Source organism: Vipera berus (assembly GCF_964194415.1).
Source record: "Vipera berus genome assembly, chromosome: 1".
Taxonomy (NCBI): Eukaryota; Metazoa; Chordata; class Lepidosauria; order Squamata; family Viperidae; genus Vipera; species Vipera berus.
This window is the reverse complement of record NC_138202.1, coordinates 9,755,582-9,774,518: the sequence shown is the minus strand read 5'-3', so window position 1 is coordinate 9,774,518 and position 18,937 is coordinate 9,755,582. Positions and strand designations below refer to the sequence as shown.

Genomic DNA, 18,937 nt, shown 5'->3' with positions numbered 1-18,937 from the left:
CAGACTCCGGGGGAGCAGGGTGTGTGTGTGTGTGTCTGGCTCACTTTGGGGTGTTGTAGTTTTTCCAGGAGACGCAAAGGCAGGAAATCCAGGGCCCTTTCGCCTGACGTGGGCAGAGACCGTAGATCAAAATCCTTGCAACAGCCCCCCCCTCTCCCTTCCCAAGTGTGTCACTTCTGATCCGGTAACAAACATGCCCCTGTTCATGCTTCTTCTTTTTCCTCTCCTCTTCCTCTCATTCTTTCCTCTGATACGTCCCCCCCCCTCTCCCTTGGTTTTTGCAGCTGCCACTGTAAAAGAAAACATCCCCCCCCACCCCGATTTCTCGTTTGCAATTCCGGCGGGGGGGCTAGGAAGCGAGGATAGTCCAAAACACCGGCACCACCACGAAAAAGGCATCGGGGACGGTGAAGCTGCAGCAGGAATTATTGCTGGTGAAAATGGGCTCCGGCGATTCGTAGAGAGAATCATCTGGAAGGAAAGGAGAAAAGAAATAGAGTCTGAATTTTTTTTCCCCCACACCAAAGAAACCCACTTCCTTTTCCATCTCTGAAGATCTCTGATGACTCCCTGTTTCCGCCCCCCCCCCAACCAAGGCAGTGGGGCAAAAGAATAAAAAAAGCACAATGGGAAAACATGATGCAGGTATTCCAAAGTGTAGAACAACCCTCATAGTGAGCCATTCAAATTTGAGGATATCTGGACTTCAACTCCCAGAATTCCCCAGCCAACATGTTTCATTACTCAGCTAAGTAACATCATCAGGGCCAGTGAGTATGAAGCTTGCCCTCTGTTCATATACAGTAGCTTGCCTTGCCGGTTTTTGTGGGGGGGGGGGGAAGTGTGGTTTTCTCCTTGGTAATTCTTTGATTACCAAGGAGAAAGAAGATTAGAAGGGACGCGGTGGCTCAGTGGGTTAGGACGCTGAACTTGTCGATCGGAAGGTCGGCAGTTTGGCGGGTCGAATCCCGAGTGCCGCGTAGCAGAGTGAGCGCCTGTTACTCGTCCCAGCTTCTGCCAACCTAGCAGTTCGAAAGCATGTAAAAATGCAAGTAGAAAAATAGGGACCACTACGGTGGGAAGGTAACAGCGTTCCGTGCCCCTTTGGCGTCTAGTCATGACGGCCACATGACCACGGAGACGTCCTCGGACAAGCGCTGGCTCTTCGGCTTTGAAACGGAGATGAGCACCGGCCCCTAGAGTCGGAAACGACTAGCACGCATGTGCGGGGGAACCTTTACCTTTACCTTTTAATTCTTTGATTGAGGTAGTCTCTTGCTTGCTTGTTTGTCTGGTGTTAATCCCTGCTTATCTGGGTGTTGGCTGCTGGAGAGGATGTGTCTCTGGTCTGTTTTGTTTCCTTCTAAGCTTTTTTATTGTCTCTTTTGAATGCTTTGTAAATATAGCTTATCTCTATGTGTCTATTGATGGCTGATTTGTCTAAATGCCAAGCTTTCAGGAATTCCCTAGTGTTTTCGGATTTAGCTTAGTCTACTCACAGTTTCCCAGTTGAAACTATCGTGGAGTCTGCCCATGAGATTAAAGATTTTTTCAGTGTATCTTCTGATTGATATTTGGTGTTGGGAATCCACTCCCCACAATCAAACAGAAAGCAATACTCAAGTCGCTCTCACAATCAAGCAAGAAGCAATACATTAATCAAGGAACCATCAAGGAAAAAAACCCTGACACTCCCACCAAAATGGGCAGGGCAAGCGACTGTATATAACCCCACACTCTCGCACTGATAATGTTTCCTAGTCGGAAATGAAATATTCAGAACCAAACCCCAAAGCTCAGAGAGCACCGAGGACTCCACAGTTCAACTCTGAGCTACAGATATTCTCTCCTATTGGAGGTCCAGATTCCTATAGGAATTCTGAATATCTGGTTGGTTTTCTTGTGCTGATGATGTTACCTCGTTGGGTAATGAGACATTGGAAACATCTACCAAGTTCAGAGAGCACCAAGGACTCCACAGTCCAACCATAGAATAGAATGGAGTGGAGTGGAGTGGAGTGGAGTGGAGTGGAGTGGAGTAGAGTAGAGTAGAGTAGAGTAGAGTAGAGTAGAGTAGAGTAGAGTAGAGTAAGGAATAGGAATAGGAATAGGAATAGGAATAGGAATAGAATAGAATAAGAAATAGGAATAGGAATAGGAATAGGAATAGAATAGAATAGAATAGAATAGAATAGAATAGAATAGAATAGAATAGAATAGAATAGAATAGAATAGAATAGAATAGAATAGAATAGAATAGAATAGAATAGAATAGAATAGGGAATGGAATGGAATGGAATAGAATAAGCAGGATGTGCTTAACAACAGAAATTCTGATCCTAATTTTGGTTGTCAGTTGAGGACCACCTGTAGGTATAGTTTCATGGACCATAACAGGAATAAAAATAAAATAAAATCCTGAAACTGGAACATTCAAATTGATGGCATGCTTTAGTAAGCTGTCATCCGGGACACTGTGATGCCATCCAGTCTCCTCCTGGGCCAGTCTCCTCCTGAATGGCTGGGTTGGAGGGCAGAACGGTCCAGGGTTAAACGAGTAAGTGAACAAGCTGCTTTTGCCAAGATCAGACTCCCAATTTTCCCCCAGACGGAGACTCCGTTTCAAAATATGCGGGCGGCAGTTTTCGCACGATGGCAAGAAGCCAACTTCGAGATCTGCCAGCCAACTCATAACAACAGGACATCTCCGGGGACAATGCCTGTTTAGGTTAGGTTTTGTTATGTCCCCCCTCCCCGGCCTTGGCTGGCAGTCAGCACGCCGTGCAGAAGGTCAGAGAGCAATTGTTTCATAGCGATCCAATAATCCTGTTTCCAAAAGACGCCTAATCAGTCAACGATGCAAAAATGTCTTCCAGGGAATCCGCTAAATTACAGCCAAAGCCGTTTTAACGCCATTCCCTGAGCTCGGCTCCTCTTAAGTTTATTACTAGATTAAGGGTGGTTTTGGCAGACTTACAGCCTGGAGAAGAGGGAAGGGGGGGTGGGTGGGGGAAGAGAGAAGAGGAACTGAGCAAAAAAATTTGGAGATGCAAATCCATCTTGGCATCGGCTTCGAATTCCTCTGAGTCTACGGGACTAGCTTTTCTTCTTTTCGCCCGCCTGTGCCTGGACAAGTCGCTGCCGTTTTGTTGGATACATTTTTGAGGGAGAGGTTGGCCTGGCCTCCTCCTTCTGAGGGCTGAGGGAGAAGCACTGGCCCAGTCACTCTCTTATCTTATGCACCTAGGTCAGGGGTAGGCAACCTTGGCTCTTTTATGACTCGTGGACTTCAACTCCCAGAATTCCTGACCCAGCCATGCTGAGGGGAAAGGGAGAGGTTTCCAAGCAGAGCCATGCTGGCTCAGGAATTCTGGGAGTTGAAGTCCACGAGTCATAAAAGAGCCAAGGTTGCCTACCCCTGACCTAGGGCAAGACTAGAACTCCCAGGTGCTTGGCTTCTAGCCCAGCGTCTTTAGCTACTAAACCAAACTGACTCTCAGGGTTCTGGGTAGTCCTTGACTTACAATATTCATTTAGTGACCGCTCAAAGTTACAGCGGCACTGAAAAAAAGTGGCATGACCATTTTTCACATTTACAACTGGGAGAGAACCCTGGGGGCAAAGTCTAGCTTCTTCTGCAACAATAGCCATTTAATTTGAAATAATTCCACTGTCTGCCACATCTGTACTTCTCAGGTGCTAGACTAAGAGAGGGAAGACCCAGGTTCTAGTCCCTCCTCAGCCACAGAAGCTCATTTGCTGAACTTGGGCCGACTCCTGCCTCTCAGCCCAAGAGCCAATCAGGTGTAGAGCGGAGGGGCTAGACTAGAAGGGGCAAGACCTGGGTTCTAGTCTTCCCTCAGCAAAGAAGCTCCTGGGTGACTCTGGGCCAGTTCCTTTGTCTTAGCCAACTTACACAGACACCCTTCCTAAGTTTATTGTTCTGAAGAGGAACAGATGGAGGACTGCCTATGTCCCTGTGAAATCCTGAATGAAAAGGAAGGAAGGAAGGAAGGAAGGAAGGAAGGAAGGAAGGAAGGAAGGAAGGAAAAGAAAGAAAGAAAGAAAGAAGTGAGAAAGAGACAGAAAGAAAAGAAAAGAAAAGAAAAAAGAAAAGAAAAGAAAAGAAAAGAAACGAAACGAAACTGCCACAGGATACTTGTCCCAACCCCTGTGGAAAGCCACTACAAATATTTCATGCTTTATGAAGGAAAAAAAACTCAACAAAACAACCAGGGGGTTTCTTTCATATTTAAAAAAAGTCCTTGTTTTGTTTTAAAGCCAATTAAAATCACACAGACACACAAACATGCACACAGAGAGAAATGAAAAAGCACCAAAAAAATGGCAATCTCTTTCCCGATTCTGTCATTTCTGACTATTTGCACACTCCCTGGGAAGAACTGTGACCAAACATTAATTACATGTTAACAGGAGAAAATTATTAATTTGTGTTTTCTTTTTTCCCCAAACAGCTGCACGATTTGATTCTTTTTAAAATACCACCTGTTCAGAAAAAGCAGAAGGTTGTTGCTGTTTGTTACAATTTAAATAAAATAATTGCCTTTCCCCCCACCCTCCTTGATCCCAACAATGAAGTCAGCGGGTATTCCAGACTGCTCTGGGTTTATGGAGGGTTTTTCCCCCTTCTTTTCATAGATGTGTCTTCACCCCAAACTAGAATCGAACATAATTTGGTGGAAATGTGCAGCCAACACCAGTGCTTAGTATTTCAGCCATTGCCAAGAAAACAAAAGGTGAAAGTTATCAAAAAGGTCACCAGAGGTAGTTTTTTTGTGTGTGTGTGTGCAGGCCTGTGTGTCAAAAGGCTTTTGCTAATTTGATCTCAAGGGCAAAATGTGCAAGGAAGGGGCAGTGTCCGTTCTGCTTGAAAACAGGTTTTGCTGGTAATCAGGACTGAGCACCAGGAAGGGGACGCCATCTTGACCCTTACCCATTCACACCCTGTAGACCAGAGGTGGGGAACGATGTCCCCTTTATGACTTGTGGACTTCAACTCCCAGAATTCCATGGCTGGCTCAAGAATTCTGGGAACTGAAATCCGCAAGTCATTAAAGCGCCGTCGTTCCCCACCCTTGCAGAGGCTCTTGATTCTGTAAAGTTTTAGGAGCCAAGAATAAGATTTCAGTTTTGGGGTAAACTCAGGAGGTGAGAGAGTGAGGCCTACCTCTGAGGTGCTTAGAGAAGGGATCTGGGTGACAGAAATATGTCCCCAAATATAGGGTAAATTGAGGGAACAAGCTAAGCAGAATGTCCATGGAGATTCTTAATCATCCAGGTCACGGTTGTCCCCAAACTGCTTTTTCAAAAGGCAACTGGGCTTTCTCCTTTTTTTGGTTCTCCTTGAACTGAAGAAGCTTCTTGGATGAGAAGCAAAATGTCTTCAAAGAAAAACAAAGGAAGTCCAGTTGCCTTTTGAAAAAGCACCCTTGGGGCAAGCTAATTAGAAGCCACCGGTATGTCATACGTAGCATGACATTTGTGCCATAACATCAACATGGGCATATCATGTGTCCTGCTGAGGAACACCCACAAAATTGGGGATGTTGCATGTATGTGGGCCACTTGAAGCATAAATTATCTGCATAAACTGCTCCATCACTGGAGGTTTTCAAGAAGAGACTGGACAGCTGTTTGTCTGAAATGGTGTAAGGCAGGGGTAGCCAACCTTGGCTCTTTTATGACTTGTGGACTTCAACTCCCAGAATTCCCGAGTCAGCATGGCTGGTTCAGGAATTCTGGGTATTGAAGTCCACAAATCATTAAAAGAGCCAAGGTTGCCTACCTCTGGTGTAGGGTTTCCTGCTTGAGCAGGGGGTTGGACTAGAAGACCTCCAAGATCCCTCCCAACTCTGTTATTCTGTTATACTATTATAAACTAACCAATTAAACTGGGTTTGCCTATAGAGTAGGTCACAACAAACCCTAATCAATGTTAATACAAAGCCAACTAGCATGTTAGGTGAAGGCAAGGTGGTAAGTCTGTCACTGATTAAACTTCTAATACAGGCAGTCCTTGACTTACAACCACTTGTTTAGCAACTGTTTGAAGTTACAATGGCACTGAAAAAGTGAGTCCTCACACTTGCAACCATTGCAGTATCTCCCAGAGTGATGTGATCAAAATTTGGCCACTTGGCATGTATTTATGGTGGCTGCAGAGCCCTGGGGTTATCCAATCACCATTTGCGACCTTCCTAGCTGACTTCTGACAAGCAAAGTCAATGGGGGAAGCTGGATTCGCTTAATGACCACAGGATTTTCTTAACAACCGAAGTAATTCACTTAACCATTGTGACAAAAAAGGGCATGAAACTGGGAGCCCCTCACCTAGCCACTGCCTTGCGGAGTAACAAAAAATATGGTTTCAACTGTGGTCGTAAGTTGAGGACTGCCTGTAATCTTATCCATGTCTAAAAAAAGAATCGCTGAACTTTAGGATCACCGAAAGATGGAATCGAGTGGGGGGAAAAATCCTCTACCTAAAAGTGAAGATTTAAGATTCTTCTCTGGAGGAATCCCCTCCCTTCAGTTGTAGGCACTGACTCCCTCTGAATGTAGATCAACTTCTCCTTTCTTGAAGAATAACGACAAAAACTTGCCATTGGCAAGGACCATGAGAAAATCAAGAACAATGCAGAACAGTCAACCAACCCACACTGCAGAATGATGTTGGGTTAACCTTCGATGCCTTGAACAGTTTCTGAATTTATTGCTCTTCTGTCGGACAGGGACATCCAGCCCTGGCCCCTTTAAGACTTGTGGACTTCAACTCCCAGAACTCCCCGCTGGCTGGGGAATTCTGGGAGATGAAGTCCACAAGTCTTAAAAGGGGCTAGTGTTGGACACCCCTTTAGTTCGGGCGAGGTGGTATCTCTGGCTGAGCAGGAAGGAACTTCATAGTGAACCCAGCTACCTTTCTTGGTCCACAAAGATGGAGCCCAGAGGAAGTACTCCAAAGCCATACACTGGTAATATTCCAAAGGTTTATGGGTGGAAAAACACCCTTCCTAGGTAGTGCTGTACATCCAGAGTTCCCCTCTGTAGAGGCCAATGTGTCTATCTCAGAACGTTGAATGAGCAGAAATAGTTTTGCCCAGTTGCTACCTTGCCAATGTCTCTTTGTGAAACCCTGTGGCTAGGACTGTGGATGTTGCTATCCCCCAGCAGACCCAAGTGGGCTGTGATGGCTCAGGGAAACTGTTTGTGGCTGATGGAATCTACCAAACCAGGGTGGCCGCATCACCGGATCCACTTGCTGATAGTGGACCATGGATCTTGTTTGCCCCCGGTTCCCTGGTTTGTGGGCGAAAGAGAGATGTTTTGAGTTCCATCTCTGATGACCAAAAATTCAGCTTATTCCTAGCTCAGTGGGTGTTGCTAAGCAAGGCAGTCGTTAGTGAGCTGTGCCCCCATTTTGCAACCTTTGGGGCATGGTTGTTAAACGAATCACTACAGTTGTTAAGTGAGTCATGCAGTTGTTAAGCGAATCTGCCTTCCCCCATTGACTTTGCTTGTCAGAAGCCCCCTAGGACGTTTCCCAATGATAATCCCAGGACACTGCAACTATTGTAGATACCATGTTTCCCTGAAAATAAGACCAGGTCTTATATTAATTTTTGCTCCAAAAGACACGTAAGAGCTTATTTTCCGGTTAGGTTATATATTCAGGGAAATATGGTACTAAATGCATCTGTCTGGCCGACGATCTTAACTGGGGCTTATTTTTTTGGGATGGGGCTTATATTACGAGCGTCCTGAAAAATCATGCAAGGGCTTGTTTTCCAGTTGGGTCTTATTTTGGGGGAAATACGGTAGATGCCAGTTGCCAAGCACCTGAAGTTTGATCACATCTGACTGGGGAGGCTGCAAATGTGCAAACTAGTCATAAGTCCCTTCTTACAGTGCCTTGGTAACTTTAAACCAGGGGTCTTCAAACTTGGCAACTTTAAGACTTGTGGACTTCAACTCCCAAAATTCCTCAGCCAGCCATGCTGGCTGAGGAATTCTGGGAGTTGAAGTCCACAAATCTTAAAGTTGCCAAGTTTGGAGAAACTTGTTTTAAGGCAGGGGTCTTCAAACCTGGCCCTTTTCTGACTTGTGGACTTCAACTCTCATAATTCCTCAGCCATCCCTGGCTGGCTGAGGAATTCTGGGAGTTGAAGTCCACAAGTCTTAAAGTTGCCAAGTTTGAAGACCCTTGCTTTAAACAGTCATTAAACGAATGGTTATAAGTCAAGGACTACTTGCACGGCATCCACAGATTTCCCACCATCTAGTCTCCGAAAAACAATGCCAACTAGTTCATCAATTCAGATTCAGATTCGAATTATTTTTGTTTTTATCAAAAATCATGAGATTTTAGTCTTCCTGAACAGGTAATCCTCAACTTATGATCATGACTGGGACCAGCATTTCTGTCATTAAACAATGCGGTCATTAAGAGATCATCCCGTGACTGCATCCAATGTTATGTCCCTTTTTTACCACATCATTAAGTGAATCTGGCTTCCCCAAGAGATTTTGTTTGTCAGACGCTGATTGGGAACATCACAAATGGTGATCACTAGACCCCAGGACACTGTGACCCACACATTGTGGGTGCCAAGGACATGAATCGCAACCAACTGACCACAGGGAGGCTGTGACTGTTGTAGGGCATTTTTTTCCAGTACCGTCTTAACTTTCAGCGGTCATGAAATAAATAGTCATAATGGCCTGACCTGTACACAGGTAGACCTCGACTTACATCCTCTTTGGTGGTACTTACGACCCAGTTCCAAAGTTATGACAGCGGCACTCTCCCCACCCCACCCCATGGTCATGTGACACATGTTGGGAGCCTGGCAACCAGCCTGCGTTTATTGCTATTTGCAGCATCCTGCAGTGAGATGGCCTCATTTAATGACTTTTTTGCCCAAAAGTGGCAAAATCAGCCCATGGTTTGCTTAGTGACCACAGAGATCACTTAACAGCCACTGCAGAAAAGAGTGTAAAATCAGATGGATCTGGTGGCTAAAGCAAATTATGACCGCCTTGACTTACAACAGTGATGGGTGGGCTCTCTTAAGAGTCAAGAACTACTTGTATCTCAGGTGCAACATTTCACAAGGGGTTACATAATGACACAAGTGTGTAATTGTGTCCTTTGTCTGATGATGTTGTGGTGCTCACAACAGCAACTGAGATTACCCAACCCACAGGGGTTACCTTGATTGCAACCCAACACAAAAGCCCCTCCTTCGTTTTGTCTACTGGGTTTTATGGATAGTCCTTGACTTACAACCATTCACTCAGTGACCATTTGAAATCAGAACGGCACTGAAAAAGTGACTTATGTCCGTTTTTCACATTTATGACCCTGGCAGCTTCCCAAGGTCATGTGATCAAAATTCGGACGTTCGGCAGCTGGCTCACATTTATGACACAGTTGCTGTGTCCCGAGGGTCACGTGATCCCCTTTTGCAACCTTCAAGCAAAGTCAATGGGGAAGCCTGATTCACTTTACAACCGTGTTGCTAACCTAACGACTGCAGTGATTCACTTAACAACCGTGGCAAGAAAGGTTGTAAAATGGGGCAAAACTCACTTAACAACTGTCTCACTTAGCCACAGAAAGAGCCTCAATTGTGGTCGTACGTTGAGGACCACCTGTACGGTTAATACAACAGAGATTCAGTGGCAGCCACCATCTATTTTTACCCATTTTTCCAAGCAATTCGTCCTTTCAGCAACACTGCATTTTTCCCATTTATAAGTACATTCTGGATATCAGAATATATCTAGAGGGAAAATAAGAGTCATTTGTTTTTCAAACACGAATTTCTATTTACTCTTAAACCACATCCTTTTAAAAGATGGCTTTTGATATTTCTGAGCTGAGTGGTGCAACAGAAGATATGGGGGGGGGAAATGAGGGCTGCTTCTTAATGTACAGTCTGATTCATGCATTACTCCAGATTAGTTCAAAATAGAATTATGGGGGGGGGAAAATCACATTTCCTATGGCTTCCTTCGTCTGGTCCTACTTACTTGTTGGCCGAACATAAACCTTCAACTTTAAGCAGGGTTTGTCAACCAGATTGGGTGGAGTGGCCGCTGAAAGAAAGAAGAGACAAAGGGGGGGGAGGGAAATGGCATTAGAGCAAACCAGGTTTCTGCCACATAAATAGGTATTTTGTGTCTTTTAGATAACATGCAAAGAAGGCTAGTTCTGAAAAGCTCCTCAAGTGCTCTAGCAATGTTTGTTTGTTTGTTTGTTTCTTTCTCTCCTTCCTTCCCTCTCTCCTTCCATCTCTTTTCCTTCCTTCCTTCCTCTCTCCCTTGCTTCCTTCTTCCCTCTTCTCCTCCCTTCCCTTTCTATTTCTCTTGCCCCCTCCCCTCTCCCTTCCTTCCTTCCTCCTTCCTTCCTTCTCTTCCTCTCCTCCCTCCCTTCTTTCCTTCCCTTTTTTCTTTCCAAATTTGTACAGAGCAAAAGTCATGTCCAATTTTGCTCTTCTCTCCTCTGTATTCATAGCGGATGGTCCTAAGGCGGGTGTTGTTTTACCAGGGCCCAGAGCCCCAAATCTGCACCTGCTGCCAAAAACACCTCCTTGATGGCTCAAGAGATTTTGCCCCGATAGCTGTTGGGCACAATTACGCTCAACAGCTCAGACTCCACCGCCTTCAGACCATAAGCACCACTTGCTATTTGACCCACAGATGTTTCCCAGCTCTGCTAAGCAGCTTAAAGCTCTCCTAGATATCCGTGGTTCTTTTAACTGAACGATAGGCTCCGCTTTTAAAACCGTGTCTTTGATCAAATTCCAAAACCGATGTCAAAAGTTGTCTGACCCCCCCCCCCCCCAGGCAGGGATACTTAACCAGGACGAGGCTCCTTAGATGTGTTTGGATTTCCTCCCCACCCCAAAAAAAAAACAAAAAAAACCCTGCCAAGCCAAATGACACGCTTTTGAGGGCTTCCTTCAACCGGCCAGCCGGCTGCGTGAAGGGAGAGTAAAAATTGGTAATTAAAACCACGGGGACGAGGCGCAGGGGGGCGCCCAGTGGGAATATTCCCAGGCATGAAATTGGTTGGATTAGGATGGATGGATGGGCCGGCGGAGGGAAAAAAAAAGAGGGTTAAAAGGGAAAAAAACAAAACAAAAACCACACACAAAACCACACGCCCTATTTTGGTGGAGCAAAGCGAAGATTTGCCAAGGCGGATTTTTCGCCTGTTCTAAAATGGATTGGATTTGACAGCCCAATTCCAAAGAAATCCAGGGAACATCCTGTATGAAGAAAGCTAGCGGTTTCCTTTCTGTGCAAGGGTCATCGAAAACGAATGTTCCAGCCCCGCAGGAACACTGATTTATATTAATGTTCCTCCAGGGGACTATAGATTTAAGTATGGTCACCCAGCCTGGCTCTTTTTTCTCCCCTGGTTGTTTTCCTAGTTAGGCAGAGCAAGAAACCCACCGCTTGAAAACGGGGGGGGGGGGGGGGGAAACAAAAAACAAAAAACCCAAATTGGGTCAGATCAGCAATTCTCTTCCCCCCCCCCCCCGCACGCCCTCCCCAAGCATTGTCACTGTTGGTGGATTGAGAATTTAGCCTTTTCTTTTTCTTTCATACATCGCTTCTATTTTAAATCTGCTTTTAATTATTTGGAAGTGAGATAGATATAGTAGGTAGATAGATATGAATTTGGGGGTGGGGAGGCAGATTTTTTTTTAAAAGGGTCTGTTTCTCAACTGCCCTGGATATTGGAGGGGTTTTTTTCCTTCTAACTCTCTTTTTAAGGCTAAAAATATATAAACGAAGTGACGAATGGAGGCCGTAGGATTCCCTAAAGTCCAACTTTCTAAAGCAAAGAGAATAGAGGCCATTGGCAGAAACAGACTTGTCTTTCGACAGACATAATCAAAATGCAAAACCGGATAACCTTCTCCTGCCCACAAATTTCAGATGAGAATGAATTTAACCTTATGTGTATTTGCACTGCTTAAGGGAGGGTTTGGTTTCAATTTATTTCTCTGTTTGGGGCTAGCCACACATACTGTGTGAATCCAGCTTTTTGGTCTGGGACACTTTAAAGACACGGGCTGGATTCACACAACACAGAGAAAAGAAGCATCAAACTTTACCAGTGATTTTGGCTGGACATCAGGAAACAGTCCTAACAATAACAATAACTTTTATGGTTAGAATAAGATGGCATCAGCAGAGGACGCTCCTTTGCTGCAGGTGTTAAAAGAACTCAGATGGGAATGTGGGGGTGGCAGATCCCTACTTAGTGAAGAGGGGGTTCTGAGTTCTAATTCTACCTTAGGCACGAAAGCTGGTTGAGTGACTTTGGGGCAGTTACTCTCTTTCAGCCCAGCCCACCTCACAGGATTGTTCTTGTGGGGGAAACAGGAGGAAGAAATATTAGGTATGGTTCATGCCTTTGAGTTATTTATAAAAATAATAAAGGCAGGTTATCAACAAAATACAAATCTCCAGAGGCCCTTTCAACCCCTTTCTAGCATTCTGTCATCAAGCTGCATCTAGAAATAGTAGACTCTCCTTCATGGCAACTGTTTCAACAGAGGCGAGACAACCCTTTTTTGGGGATGTCTGAAGTTGCAGATTTCTGCCCTGGGCAAGGGGTCAGACTAGATGATCCCCCACAACCTTCCACAGCCCTTAGATCAGGGGTCTTCAAACGTGGCAAATTTAAAACTTAAAGTTGCCAAGTATGAAGACCCCTGCCTTTAATACTTTTATAAGCGTAACTCAAGGTGGCAAACATATCAAATGAGTTGGGCTGAGAATGACCCACCCAAACTAACCTAGCTAGCTTTCATGCGTAAGGTGGGACTAGAACTCACTGTCTCCTGGTGACTGGCCCAAAGTCACTAGCGGGCTTTCATACCTAGAACTAGAACTCACCATCTCCTGGGGACTGGCCCAAAGTCACTAGCGGGCTTTCATACCTAGAACTAGAACTCACCATCTCCTGGTGACTGGCCTAAAGTCACTAGCGGGCTTTCATACCTAGAACTAGAACTCACCATCTCCTGGAGACTGACCCAAAGTCACTAGCGGGCTTTCATACCTAGAACTAGAACTCACCATCTCCTGGTGACTGGCCCAAAGTCACTAGCGGGCTTTCATACCTAGAACTAGAACTCACCGTCTCCTGGTGACTGGCCCAAAGTCACTAGCGGGCTTTCATACCTAGAACTAGAACTCACCGTCTCCTGGAGACTGGCCCAAAGTCACTAGCGGGCTTTCATACCTAGAACTAGAACTCACCGTCTCCTGGAGACTGGCCCAAAGTCACTAGCGGGCTTCCATACCTAGAACTAGAACTCACCATCTCTTGGTGATTGGCCCAAAGTCACCTAGTTAGCTTTCATGCCTAAGGCAGGACTAGAACTCACAATCTCTTGCTGATTGGCCCAAAATCACTGGCGGGCTTTCATGCCTAAAGTGGGACTAGAACTCACAGGCTCCTGCTTTCTAGGCCAGTACCCCAAAGTTGGAATAAAGATTGCTGGAAGAAATATCAACAACCTAAGATATGCAGATGATACCACTCTAATGGCAGAAAGTGAAGAGGAACTGATGAGTCTCTTGTTGCGAGTGAAGAAGGAGAGTGCAAAAGTTGGGTTGAAACTAAACATTAAGAAAACCAAGATCATGGCATCCAGCCCTCTCAATTCCTGGCAAATAGATGGGGAAGAAATGGAGGTAGTGACAGATTTTATTTTCCTGGGCTCCAAGATCACTGCAGATGGGGACTGTAGCCAAGAAATTAAGACGCTTGCTCCTGGGGAGGAAAGCCATGGCAAATCTAGACAACACACTAAAAAGCAGAGACATCACCCTGTCAACAAAAGTGCGTCTAGTCAAGGCTACGGTCTTCCCAGTTGCAATGTATGGCAGTGAAAGTTGGACCATAAGAAAGGCTAAGCGCCAAAGAATTGAGGCCTTTGAACTGTGGTGCTGGAGAAGACTCCTGCGAGTCCCTTGGACTGCAGGGCGATCAAACCGGTCAGTCCTAGAGGAGATCAACCCTGACTGCTCTTTAGAAGGCCAGATCCTGAAGCTAAAACTCAAATCCTTTGGCCACCTAATGAGAAGGAAGGACTCACTGGAGAAGAGCCTAATGCTGGGAAAGATCGAGGGCAAGAGAAGAAGCGGACGACAGAGAATGAGGTGGCTGGATGGAGTCACTGAAGCAGTAGGCGTGAGTTTAAATGGACTCCAGAAGATGGTAGAGGACAGACAGGAAGGCCTGGAGGAACGTTGTCCATGGGGTCACGATGGGTTGGAGACGACTTCGCAACTAACAACAACACCTCAAAGTAGCTGCAAGATCATTTGGGGGTTGTTATTTTGTGGATGCAGCTAAGAGGCTGAGCCTGTTCTGAGCAGAAAAGAGAGAAGAGCAGAGTTTCAGCAAAGTACCCTCAATTAACCCCAAGGCTGGGCTCTGGCATTCTTCAGAATTGTCCTCATTTGGGTGGCTTGCTTCAAATAAAGCGCCCCAGCGGGAAGGGAAGGTGGGGTCCCAGCAGGCAAAGAGACAGGCTGAGAAAACCCAGGGCCGAGGAGGTCCTTCAGCCGCCGCCCCCTCCCCATTACAATCCGAGGAGACCGCCGGCAGCTGTTCCCAGAGCTATTTCCATTTTGGTCTCAGCGGCTTGCTGAGATATTGACACCAGCCGCGGGGGGGCTTTCTCTTGAGATCCCCTCCTTTCCCTTCGCTTTCCCATTCAGCCGTCCTGCGAGCAAGAAGAGCGCCATTGTCCCGGGGGGGGGGGAGAGAGAGAGAAACTATCCGCGGCTGACGTCACCTTTTTTTTGAATGGGACCAAAGAGGGCGCCACAATGGGAGCCATTGAAAAAAAAGAGAGAGAGAGAGAACGCGAGGAAGGCCTCATTTGCTTAACCACACCCCTTCATTTGCATGTCCCGCCACCCAGGGTTTCTTTCTCAGAGAAACGCCCGGGCGTAAATGAAGAGCTGGAGAAAGCGCGACAGAATCGGGCAACGTGGGAATCGGGCAACGTGGGCTGTTCTTGTGTGTGTGCGTGCGTGCGCGTTTGTAGATTTCCCCCCTTCCTTCCCATGCTCCACCTAAAAGAGATTAGTAGTTGTTAGGCGAAGTTTATTTATTTATTTATTTATTTTTTTGAAGAGGGGGGCTGCCTCAAAAGTTCTTTAACTAAACTTTTTAATATAATTATTATTTCTGGAGGTTTCCTTATCCGTTGTGAGGATCTGCTTTGGGGAAACGTAAAGATTGGCGACGAAGCTTGGATATCCGAAACAGCAGCATCTAATAATAATAATAATAATAATAATAATAATAATAATAATAATAATAATAATAATAATAATAATAATAATAATAATAAGTTGGAAGGGACCTTGGAGGTCATCTAGTCCAACCCCCTGCTAAGGCAGGAAACCCTATACCATTTCAGACAAATCTGTTAAAAGACAGCCTGGGTCGGTTGTTTGGGTTATATTTTGGGTTCTTTTTCCCCCCCGACGCGTTTTTCCCCCCTGTGTTATGGTTTTTTCTTTTTAAATTGTAAGCCACCCAGGCCGATCTGGGATCGGAGTCTCTCTGTATATGTACATACCTACATACGTGTAGCGACAACCTGTAATAAAATGGTGGAGTATGCAATTTCCTCCTCCACTCTTATTTCCTTTAATTATTTTTTACTTTCTTTCCCCCACTTCAAACTCAAATCAATATTCATGATCACTGGCTTGGATTCTCTTGTTCCCAAACTTTCTTTCTTTCTTTCTTTCTTTCTTTCTTTCTTTCTTTCTTTCTTTCTTTCTTTCTTTCTTTCTTTCTTTCTTTCTTTCTTTCTTTCTTTCTTTCTTTCTTTCTTTCTTTCTTTCCTTTCTTTTTCCCTCTCCCCCTTACTTCCTTCCTAAGACTTTTTGCATTTTTGCAAAACGTGCACTTATTCCCAAGTTTATGGATATTTATAAAGTATTTCCCTGTTGTACACAGATATTCATAAAATTAAATCATAAAAATTAAATTATTATAAAATGAATTGTTCTTAAAAATTATTAGTAAAGACATCTACAGAGCATTTCCCTGTTGTAAGGTAAAGGTAAAGGTTCCCCCGCACACGAGTGCTAGTCGTTTCCGACTCTAGGGGCCGGTGCTCATCTCCGTTTCAAAGCCGAAGAGCCAGCGCTTGTCCGAGGACATCTCCATGGTCATGTGGCCGGCATGACTAGATGCCAAAGGCGCACGGAACGCTGTTACCTTCCCACCGGAGTGGTCCCTATTTTTCTACTTGCATTTTTTTACGTGCTTTTGAACTGCTAGGTTGGCAGAAGCTGGGACGAGTAACAGGCGCTCACTCTGTTCCGCGGCACTCGGGATTCGACCCGCCAAACTGCCGACCTTCTGATCGACAAGCTCAGCGTCCTAACCCACTGAGCCACCGCGTCCCATTAAACAAGGCCCTTTAAAGCTTTAAGCAAAGTCTTAGGTTTTCTAGAACTGACAAGGTTGCCTAGTTGGGTAATGAAACATCTGCAAAAAAAACCTACCAAGCTCAGAGAGCACAAAGTCTTAGCTTTACCCTGACCTCCAACCCAGATGTGCCATTACTTGGGTATGTGGTAACCAGACCTTGTAACCATAGTTTGGGGCTTGCATCCTGGTTTCTCTATACCCCCTGCACTTTTAATTAAATTTAGCACCACACTGGGATATATTCTTAGAATCTTACGTATCTATGGAATTGATTTAATTGCAGGTGATTTTTGCCCTTTTTCTGACCAGGGAGCTAGCGGGAAGGAGATTTTTTTTAAAAAAAAGTCTGCGTGAAATTTTATAACATTACCTGAAGTCCCAGTCAATGGAGAGATCCCATAAATAAAGAATCTTTACAGGATGGAGGAAGGAGAGAAAGAAAAAAAGGAAAGGAAAGGAAGAGAGGGAGGAGGATGAAGGGAAGAAAAAGGAGAGGGGAGGGGAGGAAAAGGTATAAGGTTTCCTGCCTGAGCAGGGGGTTGGACTAGATGACCTCCAAGGTCCCTTCCAACTTCTTCTTCTTCTTCTTCTTCTTCTTCTTCTTCTTCTTCTTCTTCTTCTTCTTCTTATTATTATTATTATTATTATTATTATTATTATTATTATTATTATTATTATTATTATTATTATTATTATTATTATTATTATTATTAATAGGTCCTTCTCTGTGGGCGCCCTGGAGCTATGGAATCGGTTGCCGGTTGAGCTCCGGATGGCGCCCGACCTTCGCTCCTTCCGTCGCGATCTGAAGACACTCTTATTTGAACAAGCCGGCCTGGCCTGATGGGGTATGGGTTGGGTTTTTATGGTCATTTTAAATATCTTTATTTACTGTTTTTAGTCGGGCATATGTTTAATTTTCTTTTAACTTTTGTATTTTTGTATTTTTTTATATATCTGCCCTGTTCACCGCCCTGAGTCCTTCGGGAGAAGGGCGGTATATAAATAAAATTATGAAATTAAATTAAATTAAATTAAATTAAAGAAAGGGAAGGGAAGGAAAGGAAGAGATCAACTCCTTAATAGGGAGGAGATTCTTAATAGAATCGTAGGACTGGAAGGGACCTTGGAGGTCATCTAGTCCAAAGCCCTGACCGAGGCAGGGGACCTTATTGCACCCCGGACTAATAAATGGTTTATACGCGGGGACGTTTTCACCCCTCTCCGCTAAATTGAGAGTCATCAATCCCAACCCCCATCTATCCATTCCTCTGCAAATGTAAGGAGGGCGCCCCCCCCAACCCGCTTCTCTCCAATCAAAGTCCACATGTCTTCCAGGTTTCTGCCAAACGGGGGGGGGGGGGGGGTGGGTGGGCGAGACCCCCCCTCCCCATTCTTAATGGGCTGAATCAAAAGACAAAAGAGTCTTTTGTCCCTGCCTGCCTTCTGCCACCTCTTGTTCTCTCTCTGCCCAGCCCATCCCTTATCTTTTTTTTAAAAAAAAACACCCCCCCCCCTCGTACCCCCTTCTTCCTCTCTTTCTTGCCCACCCACCCCTGAGCTAACAAGGATTCTGCATTCCCAAGAAACTTCCACCTGCAATTAGCCTTCTGCACTGAGCGGGCTGGGCCTGCTTTGCCATTATGGTTGGCTGCCAAATTCCAGGCACGTTTCTAAAATTTAAGCCGGGGAAGTGCGCTTTAGCTGCCTTGACTTCCACCGGCATACCCCGATGAATCAACGAGACCAAAAGTGGCATAGATTCAACGCAGGTATGTTGGCCTCTGCCGAGTCTTCTCTTTCTGCAGTGTTTTATTGATAGTCCTAGACATTTATCTCTGGGCTCCTTCAAACTGAGGGGATGAAGGGGGGAAAAAGTGGGTTTTATGAGTGCCCCGCACATACACTCCGGAGGATAATTAAAAGCACCGCTGAAAAAGAGGAGTGACAGAATCATTTAAAGGATTTAAAAGAATTTTGCTGGGTTCTTCAGCAGGACCTGTTCGCCACAGACCAAAAAGACTTCAGGAAGTGTATTTATTGTTTTGGAGGCATTAGTGCAGGGGTCCTCAAACTTGGCCCTTTTATGACTGGTGGACTTCAACTCCCAGAATTCCTCAGCCAGCCATGCTGGCTGAGGAATTCTGGGAACTGAAGTCCACCAGTCATAAAAGGGCCGAGTTTGAAGACCTCTGCATTAGTGTTTCAGGCAGGAAGGCTGTGGAGAGAATGGCGGGGATGACAGAAAAGATTATTGGAAGTGCACTTCCTTCTATCCAGGACATGGCATCGAAGCGCTGCTTGACCAGGGTCTGCCGTATTGGCAAGGACGCTACCCTTCCTCTTCATGACCAATTTTCTTCGTTACCTTCCGGGAGCAGGCTTCAGGCTACCTGAAGCAGAACAGCCAGATTCTGGAATAGCTTT

The 18,937-nt window shown here is 45.3% G+C and overlaps 1 protein-coding gene across 1 annotated transcript in view; it reads right to left on the bottom strand.

The window, feature by feature from the left end:
• Window positions 1–349: 349 nt before the first annotated feature.
• Window positions 350–18,937, bottom strand: part of EFNA2 (ephrin A2) — a gene marked incomplete at its 3' end in the record, with an annotated part of 66,596 nt that continues 48,008 nt past the window's right edge. Inside the window, exons 3-4 of the mRNA XM_081321585.1 lie at window positions 10,054–10,119; window positions 350–471 (exon numbers count right to left, since the gene is read on the bottom strand). Of these exons, the coding sequence (XP_081177711.1) occupies window positions 350–471; window positions 10,054–10,119 (188 nt within the window). The remainder of the gene's footprint in view (window positions 472–10,053; window positions 10,120–18,937) is intronic.